At 38.9% G+C, this 26,456-nt stretch overlaps 1 protein-coding gene across 1 annotated transcript; it reads left to right on the top strand.

The window, feature by feature from the left end:
* Positions 1 to 3,788: 3,788 nt before the first annotated feature.
* On the top strand, positions 3,789 to 22,392 carry SYPL1 (synaptophysin like 1). The gene is made up of 5 exons (XM_080939214.1): positions 3,789 to 3,961; positions 10,749 to 10,873; positions 13,161 to 13,368; positions 19,633 to 19,818; positions 21,067 to 22,392. Exons 1-5 carry the CDS (start codon positions 3,893 to 3,895, stop codon positions 21,199 to 21,201), a joined length of 723 nt encoding a protein of 240 aa, XP_080795340.1. The 5' UTR covers positions 3,789 to 3,892; the 3' UTR covers positions 21,202 to 22,392.
* Positions 22,393 to 26,456: the final 4,064 nt, after the last annotated feature.

Genomic DNA, 26,456 nt, shown 5'->3' on the forward strand with positions numbered 1-26,456 from the left:
GGTTATTAGCACCCATATGGCAGTTCACAGCTAACCTTGACTCCAGTTTCAAGTGATCAAACTTTTGACACCCTCGTCTGTCCGGTCTTCACTGGCTCCTGCCATTACTCAGATTTGAGGAAATGACCTCAGCTGTAAGTGGTGTCGATTCACCTTCATCTTGAATAGTCTTCCTAGAGTTTGAACAGGTACGATTTCAATGAAATGCTAGCTACTGGTACGGGAGTTTTAACTCTTGTTACAGGAGCATTAAAAGACTCTTACAACTATCTAATCAGACACCCCTGGCTCTGCCACCTACTCCTGACTCCTCAGGCAGTGGTGCCACACCATGTATGACTGAAGGCCCATGCTTCCTACGGTTCTATTCAGATCCTGTAAATGAATCCGGACAAGTGACCCTATGTGGCTCAGCTCACACTAAGTGCTCTCTATTTTTAAAAGCAATGGCTCTAGGCCAATTAAGGCACCTTCTTAAAATTTGAGGATTATAGTCTAGCAGATATCCTGGGAAGCTGTAATAAGACCTCCCACTGGTGGGTTTGAACAGCAGGAGAGAAAGGAGACAAAAAGTAGGGGAGGCAATGATGTATAGCTCACAGGTCAAGAGTTCAGCCTGTCTTAATTCCTGAGACTCCAATTAGAGACAGAGACAACAACAACCCTGAGAACTGCAAAGGCCTTTCATGCCAGCACTCTGCAGGCAGAGGCCGGTGGACATCTGTGAATTCAAGGCCAACCAAGGATACAGAGTGAGATCCTGTCTCAAAAAAAAAAAAAAAAATTAAGAATCAGGTTCAGATTATATCACCCAGGCTGAACAAATTTCAATTCCTGGATTCAAATGATCCTCCTTCCCAGCCTCCTGAATAGTTGGGACAAAGGCAGATCTAGGAACCCACCTGTCCCTGGGGCACTCCCTGTACTAATACGCACATTAAGCTTATATTTTCAATGTTCCTGCTGATGTTCATTTTCCTACAAATTAGCATAGACAATTGAGAATGGTGCAGTTTGGCTATCTTGAGCAAAATATGTTTAACAAGGAATCGGACTAGTCTCATGGCAGCACTGGCCATCTTCAACAGCCATGGACACCTCAAGAACTATGCAAAGATTGCAGCTCATTGCTCTGCTCTTGAAGACACAGCGCCAGCCAGGGCTGTTTGAAAAAGCTTATAAACGATTTTTCGCTAACTCGAGCCCCACTTTAGATGGCCCCGGAATCATTCCCATAGTTACCAGATAGGGAACTCTTCCTCTGGGGGTCTAGTGAAGTGACTGCTTTACTGGTATTAAGAAAAATCTGTGGCCGGCTCAAAGTGATGGGTATGATTGGCTTAAAACAAGCAGTTGTGGTTGTCCAGTGTTAGTGGACATAGTCCCCAGACTATGTAAGATATTCAGGCTCACGCTGGAGTTAACTCCTCCTCCGGTGTTTCAGCCTTAGGCCCTTATACAACTGCTCTTAAGTGGTCTTGCCTACTTTTAAGATAGTGGCACAGAAAAAGAAAGCAGACACAGGAAAGCAGTGGTGGTGAAATGGCCCCCACAGCAGCAGGTACCCTGGGTCTAAAGTGGCAGAGGTGAGCAGTCCTAGCAGTCCAGGTGGAGAGCCAAGACTAAGGGATAAAACCTGCTAATCAGCCAAAGAATAGCAAGGACGGGCCCTATCACTAGAGTTCCAGACAGCTGTTAAGCCTTCGGGGCCAAGGGCTGCCAAGGTTCAAGGAACTCCAGTGTTCTAGACTTACACTTGCCTGGTTAAGTTGTGAGTGCTGGAACACTAGAGGGTGCCACTTGCTGCTGCTTCTGTCAGAAGTGAAGAGACCAACTCCTCACCTGCTTCCCCTGCCTACCCACAATTCCTATCAAACTGTATAGTCAAGCAAACCTCAGCCAGCTGACTGGCGTCAGGACTAAAGGAGCAGACCATGGCGGTACAAATTATTTCGGACCTCTCAGCTCTATGAAGTCGCAAGATGAGCATTGCCCCATTCTGTTAGCACCTATCTCATCTTGAAATTACATGGAATATATTTTTGAATAGTTTGAATATTCTACTTTGAATATTTTTTATTTGAAGCAAAAGCTAAGTAATCCATTTGTGGGTTCCTATCCAACAGGCCTTAGCAGAAAAAAAAACTTTAAAAAAAGGGGGTGCTTGAAGAGAGATGCTCAGTGGAATACACAGAAACAAGAGTGAAGAAAGGAGGAGGTGTTAGTTGGCAGCAAATCTTCACTAGCAGTTGTCAGTTCCGATGGAATACTCCAGTGACATTTAGTGAATACAGTTAAGTTCCTGGAAGCTGGATCTGGGATCCTCTGTGGCAAAGATCTTCCTTCCTTTGTTGTTGGTGTTCACTCACCATGAATGAAGACAGGCCACTATCACAACCCTCCAAAAAAATGCAAGGTAACAAAGAAGAGATGACCTCCCATTATGGTATGGGGAGGGAGTGTTCCCTAAGACAAACCATGAAAGATGAGTTAACTTGACCCCCCCCAACAAAAACAAAACAAAATAACAACAACAAAAACGAACGAAATACAGGCTTTTCAGGATGGAGGGTTGGGGGATGGAGTGGGGGACAGAGGTGGATATATGAGTTTCCCTGTGAGACCTATCAAGCCATGAAAATGGGTGGTCTTTCTCCTACTGACTCCAACCACTGAAAGACCCCCGAATTGGGGAAGCCCCTCACTCTAGTACCTGGAGAACAGGAACACAAGAACTCACAGAGAGCCTATCTTGCTGCAATCAGGCAAGAGGTTTATTCAAGGGGGTGGGGGAAGGCCAGAGCTCTGGGGACGACACATATCTCACGCAGGAGATAGAGGAGTCAGCCCCGAACTCAATTAGGGGGACATATTTATAGGGAAAATTACATAGGTAGTTAGCAACAAGCCATAACAATTTCATTGGTTCATTCAAATTAGCACTCTCTGTCTGCTTTTGGATATGATTCAACACTAGACCACTCTGTTTTGGGGCACACTGACCTTCATACTAGTTTTCCTTAGGACTGTGGAGTCAGACCTTATGGAGACCAGTTGTCTGCAGTTTTTGTTCTCAGCCTTGAGACATACTTGTCCTCAAGGTAGGGTCAGTGGGGCCAACTTGAAATTTTAACTCTTTCACCACTTTGAAATGTCCGCAGAAATATTTGGTGACTCATACTTTCAGGTACCTTTACATAAGGCAGGTTCGACAGACGGCTGTCGTTTTGCAATAACCATTACTTCAAGGGCCCTTAACACGAGCTTTGAAGTGAGGCTTGGCCTGTGTTCATACATTTGTCCAAAAGTTCAGAGTACTGTGAAAAAAAAGGAGACAGAAGGGCGTGGGGGGGGGGGGGCTATAATGCCACAAAAGGGCATAGCAACAAGAACGCCACCAAGGTGGAGGGCCGCGCTGCGCAGGCGCAGGTGTCTCCCCGACTCCACCCCCACCCCACCCCGCGCTCTCGCGAAGTCCGGAAGCGAGTCTGGAGCCTAGGGAGCGCGCGTGCGCAATAGAGAAAGCGGAGGCATTGGGGAGGGGGGCCCCGCACACGCATGGCTTCCAAAGTCTCCATGGTTCTCCAGCGGTTCAGCGGGCTGAGTCAGGTGCGGCCGGGGAGGAGTCAGCCCTTCCCAGCCCGGTCTCAGACAGGTCTCAGCTCGCCCTCTCCGTCTCCTCAACGCGGCCTCAACCGCCGCCCGGCCCCACCCCAAAGGCCAGGCCGCTCCGCCCCCGAGGCCCTTCATCCCCACCCGCAGGCACCGCCCTCAGCCCCGCCCCTAGGCTCGCCGGCCCCGCCTTCCCGCTCTCCACCGAGGTGCTCCGGTAGCGCTGCTTCCCCTCCTCCGCCCCTCGTCCTGACTCGCTTTCCCTCCTTTCCCTCAGAGGATGTCCGCCTTCCAGATCAACCTCAACCCGCTCAAGGAGCCGCTCGGCTTCATTAAGATCCTCGAGTGGGTGAGTGCAGCCCGCGACGCCGACCTCTCCCAGTCCAGCGCGGGGCGCCCTGCGGAGAGGTGGGGACCCAGGAGTGAGGCAGCCCCCGCGCCCGAAGGCCGCGGCGTGGAGATGGCGGTCGGCGTCGAGTCGCCGGTGCCGGCGGCTTCTCCCGGCCGCCCCTAGCCGCGGGGGCGTGGAGGCTCGCCCGCTTTTTTCTCAGGCTTCACTGCCATCCGCAAAGGAAGACTGGACTTCCTGCTGCGGTCCAACTGATACTGACCGCCCGGAGGCCCGCGCCTTCCGCCGGCGAAGCTAGACTTGGGTTGCGTCCTTCGCTGGCGGCGGGTGCGGGCTCCTGTTAAAAATAGTGTGTCGGGGAAGCGGAGGCAAGGCCCCTGCACCGACGCATTAAATGCTTGGCCCATTTAATACCTGGCCTGGAGTGGACGTCGGGATTGTTTATAGTTAGTTTTAGCAACATCCTGCTTGGAAAGTCAGCTTTCAGCCCTTTTCCTGCCAAACAATCATTAACATCAAAAGAGACTTACTTGTTAGACCTTGTCACATACGGTTAGTTTATCAAACTCTGTGATTTTTCCCTTCACACTTCGCGGCCCACTGTTGTTCGGTGCTGATTTTTAAGAGTGGTAATTTAAGCACTTGGCATTTACTTGCCCAGTGTGCAGTCAGATTGTGTTTTCATAGACGATAACGCTTAATTCCTTCACAGTTCATTTTGGTGGTGATAAGAACTCCCCAGTTTTGTGCATGTGTTTTAATATAGAACTTCAAGTTCTCCGATGACTGCTCTAATTTTTGTATTTACTTACACTATGTGCCTCCGGTTTTATGAAACTGAAATGCTGCTGGTGTCTTACAACTGGCAGAAGACACGTGACTTTCTGTGCAAACCTAAGTTTAGAAGAAGGTTGATATTTTAATTCCAAAAGTCATGGGAGAGAAATCAAAGAAATGTAAAGGTCAAGAAAAGAACCTTACATTTAGTCTCATTGAATGTTAAAATTCAGTTTAACAATTTAGATTTTCACTTAAATAAGAGGCAGTTTATATCTTTTCTTGAATATTTTAAGTAGGAATGATTTTGTTGTATGTTGAAATTATCTTTATGTTTCTTAAGAAAATGGTACTTTCAGTTTGAAAACTTGTATTACTCAGGCAGTAATTTTGTAATAAGACTATAGAGTGTTAATGGTGTAGTGAATATTTACCCAGCAAATATTTGAGTAGGTATCGTATACCAGCACTGTGCTAAATGCCAGCTCACAGATGTGAATAAATCCTTCTTTTTCTTATGATCATTCAAGGATGTAGTGGAGAATATAAAAATGCCATATGGTAAATTCTGTATTACAGATACTTGTAGAGTGTAGTAGATTAGACAGGAAGGCATCATCGGGGAAGACTTTACAGATGAAGAACATCTGAAGAGTGAATACTAACTCACTTGGGTGGTAGACAGGGATTGGCAGATAGGCAAAAAGAGTCCTCTGTTTAGCAGGAGGAAAAGTTGAGGCAGCAGAGCTTATGGAAGAAGGTATTTGGTAGAACTGTTAAAACAAGTTTGAAGCCCTTGTTCCTTCTGAGGTTAATCGTGAAAATCTGGTCCTTTGTGTACAAGTTATAGACTATTAGGTCATATATTGGGTAGTGTCCAGCTGCTCAGATTCGAAGTGAATCATTGAATTTGCCTTTTAGAAACTTTTAGTTAACAGTATAAAAGTGGCCAAACATGGAGACCTGCTCCTGTAGAAATTATGCCTACCTAAAATTAATTGTAGTGAGGATGGAGATGACTAGAAATTAAACTCTGTATAGAAGTAGCACTTTTATGATGACTATCATATTTCTGGCTTAGGTTGGCGATGGCCTTATTGTCTGTGGTAGAAATCATTAGAAGAATAGAGAAGGATAACAATAAATTATTGTTGATGATTCCTTCATAGTGTAAGTGTTGGTCCTGATCTATATGAACCTAACAGTCTTAAAATACTAGTATATAGATTCATCCTGACAGCAAGGAAGAGAGGAATAGTTAAGAAGATAGAATCACCTTGACATCACTGTTAGAATTTCAAGTGAAGAGTGTTCAATAATGTCAGGTGCCATGGAGAACTTACTTCAAGTAAGAGCGGAAGCATGCCCCTGTTTTCAGTATTTAGGAGATTGTTGATGGCATTAGCAAGAACAGTCTCAGTAAAGTCAGAACCCATATTAATGTAGGCTAAGTGGGTGGATGTCTGGTAAGGAACTCAGTGAAGGTTGACTGTCAGAGAAAGTTGGTGGTATTACAAAGAAAGATAAAAAATAGTTTCAGTTTACAGCTCATTTGTTTAAATACTTTGTCTAGAGCCAGCCATTATAATTTGATATCCAACAAAACTCCTTGTGTTTTCTACTTCTGTTAAACAAACTAATTTTTGCTGCTTCATCACTTTTTTTTTTTTTTTAAATTTTTGCTTTTTGAGACAGTTTCTCTGTGTAGTCCTGGCTATGTTGGAGCTCACTCCGTAAATTAGGCTAGCCTCCAACTCAGAGACTCACCTGCCCCTGACTCCCATGTGCTGAGATCAAAGGTGTGCACCACCACTGCTCAGCTGACAGAGTCTTAAGTGAATCTCTTAATTTCCAAACTGCTAGTGTGTGTGCTAATGAATATACTTTGGTAATACTGCTGATTTTTACTAAAGCCCAGCAGTTTTAAACTCGAATCCATTTGCTTAATCAGTGAAAGTGTCAGTATACTCAAATAGTCTTAGTGTTTTTACAAAGAGAATTTTTACCTTTGGAGTTACCTGGGAAAGTCTTAGGAACTCTCAGAGGTCTGTAGGCTGAGATTAATGTTTTACTATAAGAAAAACATTGTTGGCAATAAAAAACAGAACAGAATAGAAGCTTCAACAAAACCTCTGGGTATAGATATGAGTTCTTCAGAAGGTAAACTGAGAGATTGGAGAAATGGCTCAGTGGGTAAAGTGCTTGCTGCAGAAACCTGAGGACCGAAGTTTGGATCCCCAGTGGGTACATATCTGTAACCTCAGTACTGTCAGACAGAGATAGGTGGATCCCTGCCTCAGAAAATAAGAGAGAGAGAGAGCAATACAGGAAGATACCTCAGATTGGCCTCTGGCTCCATTATGGTCAGTGAAATCTTGTGTGTGTGTATATGTGCTTACACTTCAGAAAAGATATAGCCACCTAACAAGACCTGGACCAGTCTCCCTGCTGGGGAAGAAACAAGTTGAACCTTCATTAACTATCCTGAAACATATGAAAAAAAAACCCAATTTTTTAGTTTAAAAACACAAGTTTTATCAGTGGCAACAATTTTATTAGTACTCCATACTGTAAATTACTCATGTCCAGCCAGCCAGCTGAGCCACTGGCCCTGAAAAGGATTTTAAAGTAAATATATTTATAGTCCTTGGACTGTATAGCTCTGTAGTCAACCAAACATATTTAAAGAGTAAAGATGACATAAATGCTTTCAGTATAATGATCTCTCAATCATTCTTAATCAGAAAAGACTTGTAACTGTTTCATCTATGTCTCAGGAATCTAAATCCTGAAAGGTTATGGGACTGTTAGCAGAAGTTTGTGTGGTTGTACTGTAGAGAATTTTGATTCTGATTTCATTACTCATTTCAGGAGAGTAAGTTGAAGTGTCAGTGTTCTTAGTGTTTAGTAAAAACAATAAATGTATTTTTATAGGAACATGCATATGCAGTATATTTTCAAGTCTATGTCTAAATATTTTAATTGCTTACTTTCAAAATGAAATATTAAACATAAATGTATATAGATATCTTTGATTTAATGGTGACACTGAATAACAGTGAGGATGCTTTGTTTCGGCACTTATAAACTAGATGAACTCTGGTATCTTCCAGTAGAATTCTGAGGAGTAAGGTGTATAAATAGGAAATAGTACTGTGCCTCTAGCTATAGGTTAGATCATTTACACTGGGTGTCCCCAGTTGTTTTCTGCATGGACTTTCATTGGTGTACGTATCTGCACAACACTCTGTGCATCTATAATTTGGGTGTACATTTTAATGTTGGTACCTTAAGACACACTGTACATTTAGAAAATTTTACATTTGTATGTTCTGTTTTCTTTAGCTTGGTTTTTGAGATAAGGTCTTGTACAGCCCCAGCTGGCCTCAAGCTTACTTTCTAGTTGAAACTGGCCTTGAATCCTGATCCTCCTGCTTCTGACTCCTGGGTACTGGAGTTATACATGTGTGCATCACACCCAGCTTCTATTTCTCAGTCTGCATTTAAATGACATTGCAGTAATGCCCCTCCTCACCCCAACTTCTAATTTTAGGTAGAATCTGTTTCTGTCTTACAATGTGGCCTCCAGTTCTCTTTCGTGCATGAATGCATTATCAGTCTATACATCTTAGCAGACATTTTCAAACCACATTATGTAGAGGTTAGTTTGGTTACAGCTATTTCATTCCATAGACTTGTCTAGACAGGGACACTCACATTGGAATATATGATCACTAAAAATGAGAAAATAACTGAAGTTATTGTTCTGTCCTCCAGGCTCAGCAGTAAGGTTTTAATTTGTCTAAAACTATATAAATAGAAGTTTGAATGTTTGAGCTCAACTGAAGATTGAATTCCATGTCATTAATGTTGGGTAGCTGGGGCTGGAAAAAATGAATTATAGAAAGGACAAGTAACTAACTGGTGCCACTTATTTATTAATAAAGTGTTAAAAGTATAGACTAACAGGTTCACAGGGCTACTCGGGTAAAGTGGGTGAATGGAGCAAACTGTTTGAAAGAAAATATCATTTGATTACCAGCTTTAAAATGCATTCTGCAATATAGAGGGAGCCAGCCTGCAAAGTTCCTGCTCTGTTTTTAACGTCACTTCTATTCCATTGAATTGCTTCTCTATGAGAAGGTGATTCTGATGTTGTACTATCAGGAAACCCAACTTTTATGTGAGGTGCCCTGGGTTTAATGATAAATTTACATTTTAAAAATAAATACTGAAAAAATTAATACAAATTTTAGATATAGGTTGGGTTTTACTGATGGGCATCCAGAATATAAGTTACTGTTTTGGTAGGGTGTTTTTGTTGTTGTGTTTTGGTTTTTGTTTTGGATTTTTGTTTTGTAGTTACTTGAAGCAGAGTCTCATTACATAGCCCTAGTTGGTTTGGAACTCGACATGCAGATCAAAGTGGTCTGAGACTCAGAAATCTGCCTGCCTTTGCTTCCAAGTGCTAGAATTAAAGATATATGCCAATGCTTCCAGCTAGTATGTAACTTCTAATTTTCATCAGACATTCTGTAGAATAACAACATGGAGATGGTTGTGTAGTTACTCTAAAAATTATTTTGAATGTTTTGGATATTATAAATGTGCGCCTTGTGCCTTTTTCTGGGTGAGGTGAATATAAGAATTGCTAGTGTGAATGCAGTACTTGATAGGACAGTACAGCACTCTCTAATTCCTACATTAAGAAACTAAGGTGGCTTTTGTCTTTGTCGTTTTTTTTTTTTTAATAACAAGATCCACAAGAAAAATACTACTGGTAGAATTAATGCAAAATAGGTTAATGTTTGTAGCAGTTCAGGAGAATTGTCAGTTTTACCACAGTGAATTAGAAGCTTTAAAAAAAATTGGGAATAGGAGCATCCTCTGAGGAATATGTGTACAACCAAGACATAAACATGTCTGAGAAACAGCAGAAATACGATGTTCAGTAATAGTACCTGGCAGAGAACATAGTTCACCAAATCTAGAAAGAAACTTAGCAACTGCATTAGCCATGCCATTTATGCCAAATTTGGAAAGTATTTGTTTTGTTTATTAAATATAGACGTGAAAAGTATTAGAGGAGTCCCTTTAAACTAGGGTTACATGTTCAGATTGCTATTTCAGACTAGTGTGACATCATTCTAAAATAACTTTGTTCAAAAAATAAAACAAAGCAAACAAAAATATACAAGTCACAGCGTAATTTAATGTTGTGTTAAGAAAGGTTCCTGTGTGGCCAAGGCTGACCTTGACCTTCTGATCCCCCTTCACCTCCAGAATGCTAGAATTACAAGCATGTGCCACTACTTCCAATTTGTGCAGTACCAGGAAATAAACACAGGACTAGTGTTTGCTGGGCAACTCTCTTAACAACGGACTACTTTCCCAGCCCCAGATTGTGTATTTTTATCTTAAATCTTTATAATTCATGGCATATTTAACACTAACAGCATGTCACAGTTTAGATGGCAATACTCACTTTTCAGTAGCTGATGGCTGTTTTATTGGATTCTTTAGAGCCCACTCAATACAGGATGCTTGATGATTGGAATGAGATTAGAAGCAGGAAGTTTGTTTAGTGACTCCCAGTGAAATCTGGTTAAGTGCCAAAAAAAGAGCTGTGGGTGTGATACAAGAAGCTTTTAAAAATGGTTCTAGAGTGGGTATGCTGGTGCAGGCCACAGCATAGAAATGGGGACAGCAAGTTAAACAGTTACGTGTGATGAAGGTCAGCCTCATTTACAAAGTGAGGCTTAATCTTTAAAACAAAAGCCTGCGTCTGCCACCATGCCCAGCAAATCTTCTCTGAATTTCATATTGTATGAAATTCAGTATATTATTCTTGGGAAAATAAAATCTCAGTTTTTAGTGTATGGTTAGTAATTTCTAGAATACTTATGAACTTGTTTTTAATGATCACTGTGCTTATGTTTTAATGACCTTTGTTTTGGTTGTAGTAATGTTTTGCTTTTTGTTTTTTGTTTTTTGGCCCCATTTTATGTAGTTTGCCTCCATCTTTGCTTTTGCCACCTGTGGTGGGTTTAAGGGCAAAACAGAAATTCAAGTGACTTGTCCTGGTAAAACTGGTGACAATAAGACGGTTACAGCTACTTTTGGTTATCCATTCAGGTGAGTTATCTTTCACTTGTTTAACAGCTGTTCTAACTTCATACTTAGTCATTAGGTTCTTAACAATTCTGGACTCAGGCAGAGGCCTGTAATCTATCTCATCTCAGCTCTTAGGAAGCTAAGGTAGGAAGAGAGTTCCAAGACAATCTAGTGTGTCAAGACCTGCCTCAAGTGCAGAATGTTTTCTAACTTTGATTTACTGAAGGTGGTAGAATGTTTTAGATTGCATGTTTATTTGTGGTCTTTATTCAGACTATGGTATAGACCAGTGCCTGTCTACAAATTTTTCCTTGTCTCTGGGAGGAACTGTATATACAAAGGGGAGTATATTCATGACTTTCTAGTTGCTGAGACCAAATATCTGACACAAGGAAGAATTGTTTTGGCCCAGTTTCAGAGGCTGTCTTATACTAAGTTGGTTTCATGCACTTGGAGAGAAAATCATAGTAGTGAGAATGTGCGGCAAAGATGGTTTTTCAACTCAGGGTAAAGCAAGCCTGCCCGTAAGCATGTCCTACTTCCTCTAGGAAAGCCCCTTGCTGAAGTTCTAGACTCTGCCATAATCGGGTCACCAGAGAACCAGGCATTCTTTACATGAACTTATGTGAGAAATTTTGTATAGGCCAGCCATAAAGATGGCACGTCTTTAATCCCAGAACTCAGGAAGCAGAGGCAGGGGGATCTCAATGAGTTTGAGAACTGCCTAGTTCTACAGGACACCAAGGGCTACAAAGAAAGACCCTGTCTCCAAAAACAAACTTAACACAGTAGATCAGAGATGGGAAAAAAATGACAACTATTCTGTTAGTGAACCAATCTGCTACTAAGACATGGACAAAGTTTATGAAGATACACATTTCTCGTGTTTCTGCAGTTACCAAACTAATGGTGTTTAATGCCATTTTAAGGCACAAAGAATACATGTTTCTCAAGAATAAAACCATGTTTATTTTACTTTTAAAGGAAAATAAGCAGTAGCAAGTATCTCTGTGACTTAAGTATTTTACTAAAAAGTTTGTTGTAAATATTCTGTCTAGGATATAAATCTGCTTAGTGTGCCTTACTTGACCTCTCAAAGGCTCAATTTTCTGTCCAATAAGTTAGAAATACAATCTTTTAAGAATGTTTTGGGGGCTGGAAAGATGGCTCAGCAGTTAAGAGCACTGACTGCTCTTCCATAGGTACTGATTTCAATACCCAGCAATCACAGGGTGACTTATAACCATCTGTAATGAGATCTGATGATTTTTTTCTGGTGTGTCTGAAGACAGCTATAGTGTACTCATATACCTAAAATAAATAAACAATTCTTTAAAAAAATGTTTTGAGACTGAAGTTTCAGGATTTTACCATGTAGCCCTAGTTGGTCAGGAATTTGTTCCGTAGATCAGCTAACCCATGAATTCAAATCGATCTGCCTTCCTTTGCTTCTTGAGTGTTAGGACTAAAGGCCCGTACTCCAGCACTATCTACAAATAAAATACATTAGAGATCTGTGTATTCCTGAGAGCTTACTAATCATCAAAGATTTTCCATCTGTTATTCATTCGTTTTGTTACAGTAACCATCTTTAATTACATTGGTTTTATAATTTATAAATGGGGAAAATATAAGGCAGTGTGAATTTTCATTAGGCTAATTGATTGAGGGTTAAAATATGAACCATGGGGTTGGAGAGATGGCTCAGCAGTTAAGGGCACTCTTTGGAGGACCTGGGTTCAATTCTCAGTACCCACATATGGCTCACAATTGTCTGAACTGTAGTTTCAGGGGATTTATTACACACCCCTGGCCTCTGCAGCTATGAGGCACACAAGTGGTATACAGACACACATGCAGGCAAAACATGCATACACATAAAGTAAAATTTAGAACTGAGTAAATGTCCAGGTTAGTTGAAAATACCTTTTAAAAAACAAGAAGAATGTCATCATAATTAGTCTCCTAGAATTAGTGACACAAACCTCTTCCTCTTAGAATAAAAATGTGAGTTGTAAAGTATTTTTATAATTCCTTCTAATATGATAAATTTTTATTACAGGAATATAGTATCTAAATGTTTAATTACACTTATTCAGTTTGTCATAAACCTATTACTGAATAAATGTATGGGTATGTATAATATGAAATTTTGGGTTTAGTTAAATATTTAAATCTTTCTTTTTCAAAAAGAAAATGTTTTTAGTGTACTTAAGATTATATTTTGAAATGTCAATATTCTGCTTAAGTATTTCTGTGTTCAGAGAGTCCAGTCATCTGTGTATTTATTTGAGTCTTTTTTTAATAGGTTGAATCAGGCATCATTTCATCCACCTCCAAATGTCAACGTGTGTGAGGTGAACTGGGAAAAGCATGTCCTCATAGGTGATTACTCCTCTTCCGCGCAGTTCTATGTGACCTTTGCAGTCTTTGTGTTCCTGTACTGCATGGCTGCCCTTCTGCTCTATGTTGGTTACACGAGCCTCTACCGAGAGAATCGCAAAGTGCCCATGATTGTAAGTAACCATGTCATCCCTCTAGACAAAAATAGTGTGCACAGGTGTAAGTTACAGTTCAAGGAACTGCACGTTTTTCTTACTAGAGATATCAGTTATTGACATAAGTGTTTGACGTGAAGAGAGCTTAAGTTATTAAGTTTACTTCAATTTTCATAGTCGGTTTATACTTCAGGTTTTTCTTTTTAAGTCTAGAAACCTCTCAAATATTTGATAACTTGTTAAGTTTTAAGTAGCAAATATTAAAGAACTTGGTATCTGTAGTTTGAAGACTTTCAGAACACGAGTCACATTTCTGCTTCTCACCCTTTTCTCCAAACTTGTGGTATGCCACTACCCTTTCTCAGGGAGCTTCATGGTCTGTATCAAATATGACTTAAAAATAGTGTTCTGTAGAACGTGGCTCTACTTGACCCTTTGTGTTATACATTGTGTGTGGCTGTGTTTATGCTAAACGCTGGCCCAGATTATTCTTATATTCATTATCACTAGTATCAGTAAGTTACATTTGAACCGTTGAATGTCAGCAAAAGATTTGGATTTGAAGTCCTGATACCTTTCTGAGGGTTTTAGAGTCTATTGGGCTAGAAATAAAAATAATGTCTGAGATGAAGAGACTAGACTGTCCTGGATTATCTATGGTGAGTCTGGCAATAAGCCATGGCTTGTGTTAGACAGCCACTGTCCACTTTTGTCAAGGAGGTCAGTGGTAATGTGGAGGATTTGTGATACTAGACATTTGTATCTGAAAACAAAAGCACTGACATCTTTAAAGACGTTGTGTCATTGACCTTTAAACAGACAGATGTTTTAATATGAAGGAATTATTAAGATAAGTTATATTTACCAGCTTATTTTTAATTTTTGCTGCTTGGATCATAAGAATGTAAATGGTAAGTCAATAAAAACATTTTTATCATTCAGATTTTCTATCTAAGTCTGGATAAGAAATCGAGATGGTTTCATAAAATTCTTCTTGGCTATGAATTACCTTTTAAATATCTTGATTCATTACAAACTAGGAATCTGTAGCTGTGAACATGTTAGGCTTTGCTTTAAAAAGTGAATGATCAAAAATAATTTTTTAAATTCTATATTATTAAAAGATTTTTTGCATTTTGTCACTATACCAACAAATTCCTTTTACTAAATAAAAAAATTAGCCTTCTCTTGTATTTTATCTAATAATCTAAAAAATGTTATCCTTAAGTCAATATTAAGAAGTTGTTTGTAGAGAGTTTTCTATATGATCAAAATAAAATCTAGTTGTATGTCATTCAGGGAGTCATAAGTAAGTTTTCATATTAGAGTGCTGTTATTGCTCATACAGATATTTCAGAGTTGGTCTCATCAATAGTTTTTGCTAATATAATATAGGAGAAGTAATTGTTTTTTGTTTTCTTTTGTTTTTTTTGTGACACAGGGCCTTATATAGCTCAGGCTGGCCTGCTAAAGTAGTTAAAAATGACCTTGAACCTCCTGATCCTTCTGCTTCTGCTCTTAAGTGCTGGGAATTCAGGTGCTTCTTATCTATAAAAGTAAAATTTAGGAGCTAGTGAGATGGCTCAGCAGTTAAGCACACAAATTGTTCTAGAGGACATGAGTTCAGTTCCCAGCTCTCATGTTATGAGGCTCACAACTGTCTGTAACTCCAGCTCCAGAGGGATCCAGTACTCTCTAATGGACTCCCCTTCACTGCAAGTTAAATTTTGAATTATTTAAATTTAATCATAAGTATAAAAAAGGAATTGTGCATTTTAAATGTAACATTGATTTAGGTACTATTGGTTGATAAGCATAAGTTGTTGATTTTAAGCATTATTCTTAATTATGTACTAAGATGTTTTAAGTATTTTAGTTTCAGATTTTTTAGAATAGGTTTTCTTTTTTAATATAGGACTCTTTTGTATTAAATAGCAGGTGGCATAGTGGTGTACCAAATCAGGAATATCAAAAGGGAAACACAGCAAAAAGGGATTTTCAAATTCTAAAATCTTTTACAAATCATGTTTTAACTTGTAGGTTGGAGCCCAGAAGCTGCATCTCAGGGTTCTAGGTAGAACCATTCACTTAGACTGCTGTGTGACTAGAGTATAGGAGGACATAATTTTATTTTGTGCACTGTGTTCAGAAAAGTTTCTACTTATGTGGATACTTTAGTCTGATTATCAGCAAATTAGAGTTAAAGAGCAAACCCAGTGGACTGGGAAGATGCCACAGTTCGTAAAGTTCTTGCTTTGCAAGCATTTCGGATCTCAGTTCATACGAAGTACAAATTATAACCCCAACACTACAGAGGGTGTGGAGACAGGTGGATCCCTGGAGCTCAGACAGGCAGCCAAGCCAAATCCATGAGCTCCAGGCTCAGTAAGAAACCCTGACTGAGAAAAAAAAGAGAACAGCTTTGGAAGACACCGGACATTCAATTACAGCCTCCACACATAAGACTATACACAAGGTTTATATACACATACACAAAAATAAGTATTACTGGGGGAGGCACATTTTAGCCAGGAATTCAAAACTAAGTAAATACCTGAAAATTAAGAAATTTGACATATTTTGATCAAAATTATAAATTTAGCATTGGGGAAATTTGCTTACTATGTTATTTTATTGGGTTTACAAAGGATAAGAAGTACTTAGAAAATGTCTGTCTGGAATGAAAGTGGAACAGAATATAGGAGTAAAGGGAGTAGTGTTCCCACATTCAAAGAATGCTGGCTATGATACTTGTTTTCTGTAGCTATACATTTTCAAAGGACCAGAGTTAATGAAAGCTTAAATGCAAATATCCATGTTTGTCTAGTTAGCCCTTGGTTTTGTCCTCTAAGATCAAATATTTATTCACCGTGTGACTAAAAGGTGGCTGATAAGATAATTCAAATCTTTTTAAATCTTTTAACATTTCAGTGTGTGTGTACATGTTCGTGCATGCACATGCAGTGGTATGTGTGGAGGTCAGGACAACCTGCAGGAGTTTGTTCTCTCCTCCCACCTTGTGGATTTCAGGTTGTCAGCCCTGGTGACAAGTGCCTTTATCTGTTGAAATATCTCACTGGTCCAAGATGATTAAAATTTAATTCTACTGATTTTTTTTTTTTAAAGAAGTCTTTAGTGATAATCCTTAGAACTCATTTCTGGGTTTGAACTAACTGGTTTTGAGTTAACTGTGCTGTTAACAAACAGGAGCTCATACTTTGTGTCCCATATGCCTAGAGGAGTATCAAAGCTATAAAGTTTGGATCATTTCCACTAATTCACAGGACATCCAAACAAGGTGGGCTTCAACGTCATCGTACGGAGTCCTACTGCAAGTATTAAGGACTTTGTAACTAGTGTAGTGAACAATATTTCAGTTCCTCGGCAGAAAAGATTGGATAAGGAGAAGTTGGTTATTTTGTTAGTTTTTTCTTTATCTTGTTATTCCATAAAAATATCCAGTATTAAATATTAAACATCATTTATGTCTTGGGTCTGTAATAAATAACAGGATTCTGAAAAAAAACAATTGAAATTCAAAAGAAGCTTTCATTTTTTTGTTACCACAATGAACATTCTTTTAAAATTCTTAATTTTTTTATTTTTTAAAATTATAATTACATGATTTTCCCTCTTCCTCCACCCCCTCCTGTGTAGCTCCCTTTCTCTCTGTCAAATTCATGACATCCTTTTCTTTGATTGTATATTTTTTTCAAAATATATAAATCGAACCTGCTCATATATTGTTGCTTGTATGTAGATGATTTCAACTGACCACTTGGTATTGGATAAGCACTCAGGGGCCTCTTCACTGGGGAAGGCTCTCTCTTGCTCTAGCCATTCCTTAGTTGCCTATAGTTCTTTGTCTGGGGTTGGGCCACCTGAGCTTTTCCTCCTTCTGTACTAGCATGTCAGTTAGTGTCATCCATGTCAGTGAGACTCCATAGGTGTAGTTCTCTGACAGTTCTAGAAGACTCGGTCTCACAGCAAACTTCCTTTTCCTCTGCCTCTTGCAGTCTTTCTGTCTCCTCTTTTCTTCTTCTCTGTATTTTATTGGTTGTAGTTTTCTATGATGGTCTCTGCCTATTGTAAAGAGGTTTCTTTGATGAAAAGTGGGGACTACACTATCTGTAGGTATAGAGGTAGATTTATTCTTTAGATTTCTAAATTCCTTTAGAATTTTGCATGGTGCCTTCTGGCACCATGAAAGCTAGTCCTCAAGTAAGAGACTTTCAGGTCAGTTCCAGCTCCAGTCCTATGGGTTCTGTATCAGAAATACATAGTGTCTTCAGCAATAGAAACTTACCTTTCATCTCTTTTGGTTGCTATTAAAACCAAAGGCAACAGCAATGTCTATAATATTTGGACAATCCTAATCACAAATCTTATGTCTGGTGTTGGAGTTTCTGTTAGCAGTTCAATTAGGGCTCTTGGCTCTTAAGAGGAACATTGTTGGCCTTAATGGGGAAACAGTCATTTAAACAATATGTATACACAGACTTATGCAACTTTAGGCAGTTAGATAATAGTATGATTCCTTATGACCTCAGACATTGTGTTAATTTTAGCCTGCTTCTATATTTAGCTTCCTCTTCTCCCTAATTAAAACAACTATAATTTTTAAAAAATGTTATATGTTTAGGTGTTTTGCCCACATATATGTCTGTACCACATGCATGGTGGGCCCACACAGACCAGAAGAGGGTGTCAGATGCCCAGAAATTGGAATTAAAGACAGTTATGAGCCATATGGGTGCTGGAAATAGAAGTTAAGTCCTCTGGAAGCATTGCTCTTAACTATTGAGCCATTTTTCTAGCTCCTAATATAATAAATGTTTTTAAAATTTATAGTCATGAAACTTAAAAGACTGGGTTGTATTTTTTAACACTTCATTAATTGATTTCTTGGAGAATTATTTTTGACAAGACTAAGAATTTTATCTGAATTTAGGATAAGGCAGTTTATATTTTGTATGCAAAGGATTGTAACAGAATATAATTAAATGACAAAATGATGTGAGTAAAGAATACCAACCAACCAGAGCTCCCAGGGACTAAACCACTATCCAAAGAGTACACATGGATGGACCCATGGCTCCAGCTGCACATGTAACAGAGGATGGCCTAGTTGGGCATCAGTGGGAGGAGAAGCCCTTGGTCCTGCCAAGGCTTGATGCTGCGGTGTAGGAGAATGTCATAGAGTAGGGGAGGGGTGATGAGATAGGGGATATGGAAGGAAATCTGGGAAAGGGAATAACATGTGAAATGTAAATGAAATATATCCAATAAAAAAAAGGAAGAAAATGAAAAAAAAAAAGGTAGCATCCATGTATAGGTCTTAGCAGGATCAACAACTTGTAGTAATGATGATCAACAAAAATTATGGAATAAAAAAAACACCTGGTCTGGTGGTGCATACCTTTAATTCCCTGGAAGCAGAGACAGGTGAATTTCTATGAGCTCCAGGCCAGCCTGGTCTATGTATTCAGTTCCAGGCAGGCTAGTGCTACACTGTGAGACTGTGTCTCAGAAAAACAAAACAGAAAAGATGTAGAGAAATACACTTAATAGTCAACAATATGATAAAGTGTGACTCTAGGAGTAGATGGCAAGAATTTGGTGACAGTTTACAGAATGGCCTTTTTACATAGAAAGTGACCTCAAGGGCTAGAGAGATGGTTCAGTGGATAAAGAGCACTTGCAAAAACAAGAGGGTCTGAGTGTAGATCTCCAGCACCCTTGTCATCCTGGCCTCTAATTTCAGTGTGGAGTGCAGAGATAGGTGGATCCTGGGGGCTTGCTGGCTACACAGCCGATTTCAGAATGAGGAATAGCAGGTTTAGTGAGAGAACCTGTCTCAAACAGGCTGAGAACAATAGAAGAGGACACTGACTTACTCCTCTGTTCTCCATGTGTACACATGTAGGTGTGCACACTCACCAAAATCAAAATCAAACTAGAAAATAAAAAGTTTAAAACAAGCAAGGAGGCGAGAAGGTTGTTTTGAGTTCAGGGCGAATAAAACTCTGTGTCAAATATAAATAAATAAAAGTTTAAGTTATGAACTTCTAAGGAAATGATTTTATTTTATGTCTCTGGCATGGTGCTAGAAACAGTAAATACCAATGGTGATTAGACTGGATGTGACCTTTTTATACAGAGTAAATTATGAAGACCAACCCTTGGTACCATGGAATTAAGCAGAATCTTCATTTCTTTATTGCTGATATGAAATGTGCTACTTTTAAGTTGATTATACACTAACTGCTTATTTTTCTCTAGGATTTTATTGTTACTGTTGTTGCTACTTTTTTGTGGTTGGTGAGTGCCTCGGCCTGGGCTAAAGCTCTTACAGATATTAAAATAGCTACTGGACAGAGAATCGTTAATGAACTTGATCCTTGTAAGTCAGGAGTGACGTGTCACTTTACCTCTGTGACTAGTATGGGATCCCTGAATGTATCTGTGGTAAGTTTCTGATATTTGCACACTTCATTTCATTCTGAATAAACTGATTCTTGTTTTATTCAGCTCTTTGGGTTCTAATTGGGAGGTGTGTGTGTGTGTGTGTGTGTGTGTGTGTGTGTGTGTGTGTGTGTGTGTGTGTGCGCGCGCGTGCGCGCGCACTTGTGGAAAGTATGAACCGTAACCAAGATATAAAGACTAAAAAATACGAATAATGATACGCCCCCCATTGTGGTATAGTTTAAGTTACTCAAACATTCTGAGAGGAATATGATGGGCAGCATTATTAACTTCATTGTGCAGCCGAGAAAGCATGTTGCTCATGCGTTATGTTACTCTTAGGAGACAAAACTTTTGAACCAGATCTGACTTTGACCTGGTTCTTTTAAGTCTGGTTTTCTAAAAATACATAAAACTAATATTTTTAAAGTTTCTTAAATCTATCAAATTTAATATATGTAATTCATTGAATATTTTTCTATTTCATCAAACTGAAGTTTATTATCAATAATGTTGAGCATATTCTATTTTGGAAGACTTTTTCAAGAAAATACTTTTATATAAGTTGAAGTCAGTACTATCAATTTACACACATTCTTGTTTATAACTTTGTAATGTAAAAGTCAGTACTTGGAGTTTATGTTAACAGAGTGCTTTGAGTAGAACAAATTCAGAAGAATGTTGTGTGCACTTACACAAAGAAACGTAAAGCATTTGCTTTTTAGTTACATAGTAACCTCAAGCTCCTTACCCAACTCTGACTACATATGTCACATCAGGGATTGATGGAAGGACTTTGTTAAATAGCATAGGTAGGTTCAATAGTCCACTGAGTATGTGGGAAGGAAATTTTTTTGTGTTGATCAGTGCAGTTGTAAAGTAAATTCTGGCTCTGGCTACTGGAATAGCAGAAAGCAGTCAGAAGAGGGGAGGAAATAAGAGATTCAAGCCATTCTGGGTGGAAGAAAAGTGAAAACTTAAGCTTCCCATGACCTTCTTCAGCCTGGATCCCAAAGTCTAAATTTAAATAAAGGGAAGATCTTACTTTCCTCAGATGTAATCAGAAGTTCTACATGCAGAATAAAAGATTTTCATTGTTGGTTGTTTTATGTTAGATAATAGATGTTTAATGTGTGTTTAAGTCATACATCCATAATTTGTACAGTAGCTATATATAGTCTTCAATTTTTTATTCTACTTTGTATTTGAAAGCAAACATTAGATTTTTATATTTGTTTTCCTCTTTTATAGATCTTTGGCTTTCTGAACATGATACTTTGGGGAGGAAATGCATGGTTTGTGTACAAGGAGACCAGCTTACATAGCCCATCGAATACATCAGCTTCCCACAACCAAGGAGGTGTTCCACCCACTTCTGGAATGTAAAGGAAGAGATACACTGTATGAAATGTGTGCTATACTATGCCTTGTTGCCAACCTCTTGAGAAGCATTATTGTTTCTAATAAAAAGTAATGGCTTTTTCAGTAAATTGGTGGGTTTAAAATTTTGCTGCTTTTCTACATAAAATGTGCCTTTTCTAGAAATTTAAGATGTAAATGTATTTTTACATGAAAGTTTGAAAATTCAGGAGCCTGTTATGAGATGATGTTACTTTTAACTGAACTATAATTTAACTAAGTTGCTTCTAAAGTGTTTACACCTTAAACTTTAACATAGACCTTCACTCAGAAAACAGTTATGTCATATCATAATATAGGCAGAATGTCTGGATATACACTACTGTTAGTTTGTACACATCATATCCTTAAGGCTTGGCTTGTTTAAGAAAACCTATTTGCATAAATCATATTTAGAAAAATTAGTGAAATTTTATATTTGAATATTGTTCATGTTAAAAATTTTGAATTGCAAAGACTGGGTATATATTTTGTTTTTGTTTTTCTAAATTACCTGCTGTACTTATTAGGTGTACTAAAATTGTCTTAGAAGCAAGAGCTTGAAAATTGTAACGTGTAGAGTTAGCTTTGCATTTGTGTTGCATGGGACATATTCATTATTTTTGCTGGTTTCTTAGGCCTATAAAGAGCATGGCTCCCAGTATGTACACATTCTCAGTGATGCTGTTTACTACCCTTTGTTCATACCGAGAGAGAAAATCCACTTTTGTCCAGACCCTGTTTAGAGGGTTACTAAAAATTAAGGTCGCCTTTTACTTTTGAAACATTTAACATTTAGTCAATGAAGTTGCTTCTCTTGAGTTTAACATTGATATTGTGAAAATAAATTCAGTTCAGATTTCTTATTTCTTAAGATTCATTCTTCACAAAAGGGTGATTAAGGAATTATGCTCATAAAAGAACCTAAGTAAGCTGTATTGTGTGTGTACTGTCTTTACACACACATTTGTGGATGTTCAGAATACAGTGCTTTTGTTCCTGGCCTTTTTTTTTTTTTTTTTTGTATAGGGATTCAGACTTCCTATTCTTACAAGATGATGTTTGTATGTAAAGCACTTCTTACGATATTGCCTTATTTTTGTTGCTTTATTCATGGCAAAGTGTCAATTTGAGAATGTATGTTTAATAAGCAAACAATAAAGAAGTTAAAATAAAGAATGCCCTGTTGTTATATTACAATAACTTCATCCTAAAGGTATAATCACTGCAATATGGAACCTCCTTTCAAAGCAGGAGGTAGAATTACAATAGTATTTTAAGTGCCAATAGAACAGACTACGATGCTTCAGATATTTTATTCTTGTTTGAAAAATATTTATAACTCTTAGATTGTTTTCCTAGTATATACTTTCTGATTGGTCACTCAAATATGGAAGATTACATATTGAGAAGATACAACTTCTGGGTCTGTTTCTTTATTTCAGTTGGTAGACTGTCGGGCCAGCATGCACAAGGCCCTGGGTTTATACCTCTGTACTAAGCCAGCTACGGCAGCTCAAGCCTCAAATTTCAACACTACAAGTTTAAGCTCATCCTTGCCTACTTGGGGAGTTCGAGGTTAGCCTGGGATATATCAGTCAGGTGTACTGTTTTCCTTTTCTCTCTCTTTCCTTACCCCCTCTTTTCCTTCCTCCTCACCTCCCCATCCTGGAGCTAAACTGCTAGGATTTGAACCTGTCCTTGACCAGCTCACAATCTGACCAACAAGGTGAAGCCTACAATTGTATCTGAAAACATGGGAATGAGAATACTGACCCTGGGCTGGAGAGATGGCGCAGGGGTTAGGAACACTGGCTGCTCCTCCAGAAGACCCACATGACATAACCACCTATAACTCCAAGGGGGATCCAGTGTCCTCTTCTGGCTTCTACAGGTATTTCATACATTCACAGACAGTATGCATGCAGGTAAAACACAAATAAATCTCTTTTTCTTAAACTGATTTCAAAAATATATATGAAAAGCAAATGGGTATAGAGGTTGTGAAACGGCTTCAGCACATAGGTTCTTTATAAATGTCAGCTGTGTGTAAGACTGCCTGGAGTCGAGGATACAGGCTGATGAGAAGCAGGAAGAGCTTCAAGCATATGAGCTTCTCCCTTTGTAGTGTTTACAATTTGGTTTTCCTTAGCCAATCCTAAGTGTTTGGGTGTGCTTGTTTCTCTGTTGGTGCAGATGGTGGTAAGGCTAATGAAATGAAAAGGTAGCAGTCTATTGAAATTAGAGTAAACTCAGAAAGGGTACTGTTAACCTCCCTCACCTCCCAGCTGCTTTTTAGTGAACATTACAGAGACAATTTCTAGGACAAAAGAGATAACAGCTTTAACTTTCCAGAAGATAGGCTGCAGAGAGCTATTTAGAAACCCAGACTCATTGCTAATTTTTAAAAAAAGAAATAAGTTCACATGAATAAAGATTTTTTCAGTCCGTTAAAGGTAGGGGTGGCATTACACGATAATTTATGTTAGGGGCATATTATAATTTTATGTAATATTTCCAGAAATAGGTGAATGTATAAAATACAGAAGAACTTTACGTGTACCAGATTTTTAAAAGAAATAAAATATTGCTAGAACAACTTTTTCCCTGTGGGGAGAAAGTTGGTACAGAGAGCTTAGAAATGCATGTTCTCATCAGGACCTGATGCGGCTGGGCCGTTCATCACTGCTCTGAGGTTTAAAACCTGTTTATGATTGCTGCTGAGGTTGGCCTCCCTTTCCTGTAGTCACCAGCTCTGCTTCTCCTGTATTCCCTTCTCTGTGAGATTTTTTTCCTGTGGGTCCCCTGCATCACCTTGGCTGCCTGTCTCACTTCTTCCTTCTTTCTCTCTTCTCCCTGTCTATGGCTTGTATTTTCACTGGATTTTGTTATATGAACTTGTTCATTTCAGTGGCATGGAACTATCTTCCTCTTGGGCTTTAGTTTTCTGCAATTTTTTTTTTTTGGCTATGGTAAAGCCATATACTCTTGTATAATTTAGAATCCTCTTGTCAAGTTCCTAAAGACCCTTTGTGAGATTTATTTCACTTGCGAAAAATTGCATTGAATTTATACATCAATTAATTTGTGAAGAATTGTCAAATTTATAATGCTACAGTTTTGTATTTATAAACATGGTATATTTTTGCATTTATATTTTATGCTTTCCAATAAAGTTTTGTAATTTTCTACATAAAGATTTAAGATTATATTTAGCCTCAAGAGTTTTTATGCTATTTACACAGTTACATTAGATTATATTTTGAAGTAGATTATATTTTGAATTGAGGTGTAATTGTTTATTGCTGTTAAATATAAACAACACTGACAGATTTTTTTACCTACTGATAATTATAGAAGTTGGCAGTTTTTCAAGCCTTGAATTTTTAGTATGTAAATTATCCTAGTGTTTAAAGTGTATCATCTATAAATGTTGATAGTTTTATCATTATGCTTGGAAATAACTTTCTAATTATTCTCTAATTATAAAGTGATCATCAAGAAAACCTATTTTAGAAGTAGAAAATATTTATTTACCTGACATACTGGTAACTGCTTCGGTGCGTCACTTGTAGCCACAGATTTGCACTGTTGTGGTAACATACACTGTGGTCAGATCAGTTGTTTCTTTGTAGAGTTGATTCTTCAGAGAGAAGTACTGGTTGAATTAAATTGATCATGGTCAGAATGGTCATATGGATCTCTTGCGTTGCCACTTGTTTGGCTTTGCTTGGTTAAGAGTAGCAGTTAGAGCTGGGCAGTGGTAGGCACATGCCTTTAATCCCAGCACTTAGGAGCCAGAGGCAGAAGTTTGAGGCCTGGTCTGCAGAGTGAGTTCCAGGACAGCCAGGGCTACAAGGAGAAACCCTGTCTTGAAAAACTGAAGGAAAAACAATGGCATTAGAACCAAAGCTTGATAGCTTGTTGAAATACAAAGAGTGTGGTTAGATTCTTTAAGCTGGTTTTGTTTAGGCATAGTTGACACATGATAAATTACACATGTCTGAGGTATACAATTTTAATATTGAAATGCATCTAGTGAAGCTCACCATATCTAGAAAGTGAACCAGTATCAGTTGCTGCCCAGAGTGGCCTCTACTCCTGACTTACCCACTCCAGCAACTGAGTGTTGTGTGTGTGAATTATCACAACTTTCATATGTATTCCTTTGTTGGTAAATAGGCTGCTTGGCGCTTTGGGCTGATAACAGTTTATGAACATTCACAAGTCCTTACGCTAGGTGCAGTGGTACAATCTCATTTCCAATGCAGAAGCACACCTAGACTCCCAGTCCAGCCCCATTTAGCCTGCACATGTAGGCCGGATACCACATCCTGGGCAGGACAACACGTTTCTGCAGCTCTCTGGACAGAGTCAAGAAGCCAACTGTGCAGTGAGTTGAAGGCTTGAAATTATGGGACCACCTGGCTCCTCCATCCTGTCTGCCAAACATCCTGTGCTTAAGCAACCACACTGGATGTGGGCCTTTCTGCTTGCTACCTTTCCTTTGGGGGATTGGTCAGAGATTCCTTGGTGGGGCTGCAGGGAGAGAGGCTTTGAAGAGGCTCCTAACCCTGCCCCACTCCCATTCCTCTCGTGCCCTGTGTGTCTTTCATCCTCTGAGCCATCTCTCCATGCCTTCTGTAGGCCCTCCCACCTCTAGGCCCTGAGCCCGTTCATAGTAACGAAGGTAACTGCATTGGCCTCCTTTGCAGACCAACAGCTGCTGCTTCAGTTCTGTTATATTTAACATGCCCATCCCCCACACCATATACCATCTAGCACACTAAAGTTTTAAATTAGCAAAGAAGGCTTCTTTATTGCCAATAACAGAAAGATCCTCTGGTGACTTAGCACTTATTTGTATCGTATTTGCCAAATGCCTTACTGTGTTGAAAATTATAAATGAAGTCTAGAGAGACATGAATACCCTCTACACTGCTGAGACAGTGTTAATAGGATTAGGGATGAGAACCTTTGCATTCGCTATTATCCTTAGCAAGGACAATTTCAATAGAATTTTAGGGTCTGGCCTAATTAGAATCTTACCGGGGAGTACCAGGTTGAGAGGATGAAAGGGAGCTCTGAAGGGAAATGGAACTTGAATAGAGGGTTTTCATTTTTTAAGCTGAAAACAACATATAGGTTCCTTTAGAATTAGAAAAGCTTGCTGATAAGGAGAAGAAAGGACAGATATTGCAGGGCCAGAGACCTGGGAAAGGCAGGCATCCAGTACCTGAGGG

Source organism: Micromys minutus (genome assembly GCF_963924665.1).
Source record: "Micromys minutus genome assembly, chromosome: 1".
In the NCBI taxonomy this organism is placed as follows: Eukaryota; Metazoa; Chordata; class Mammalia; order Rodentia; family Muridae; genus Micromys; species Micromys minutus.

Excerpts from the sequence above, each read along its gene's own strand:
- SYPL1 (XM_080939214.1), top strand. The coding sequence starts at position 3,893 with ATGTCCGCCTTCCAGATCAACCTCAACCCGCTCAAGGAGCCGCTCGGC. Across the intron at positions 10,874-13,160 it reads ACTTTTGGTTATCCATTCAG|GTTGAATCAGGCATCATTTC; the intron begins GTGAGTTATCTT and ends TTTTTTTAATAG. Across the intron at positions 19,819-21,066 it reads GATCCCTGAATGTATCTGTG|ATCTTTGGCTTTCTGAACAT; the intron begins GTAAGTTTCTGA and ends CCTCTTTTATAG.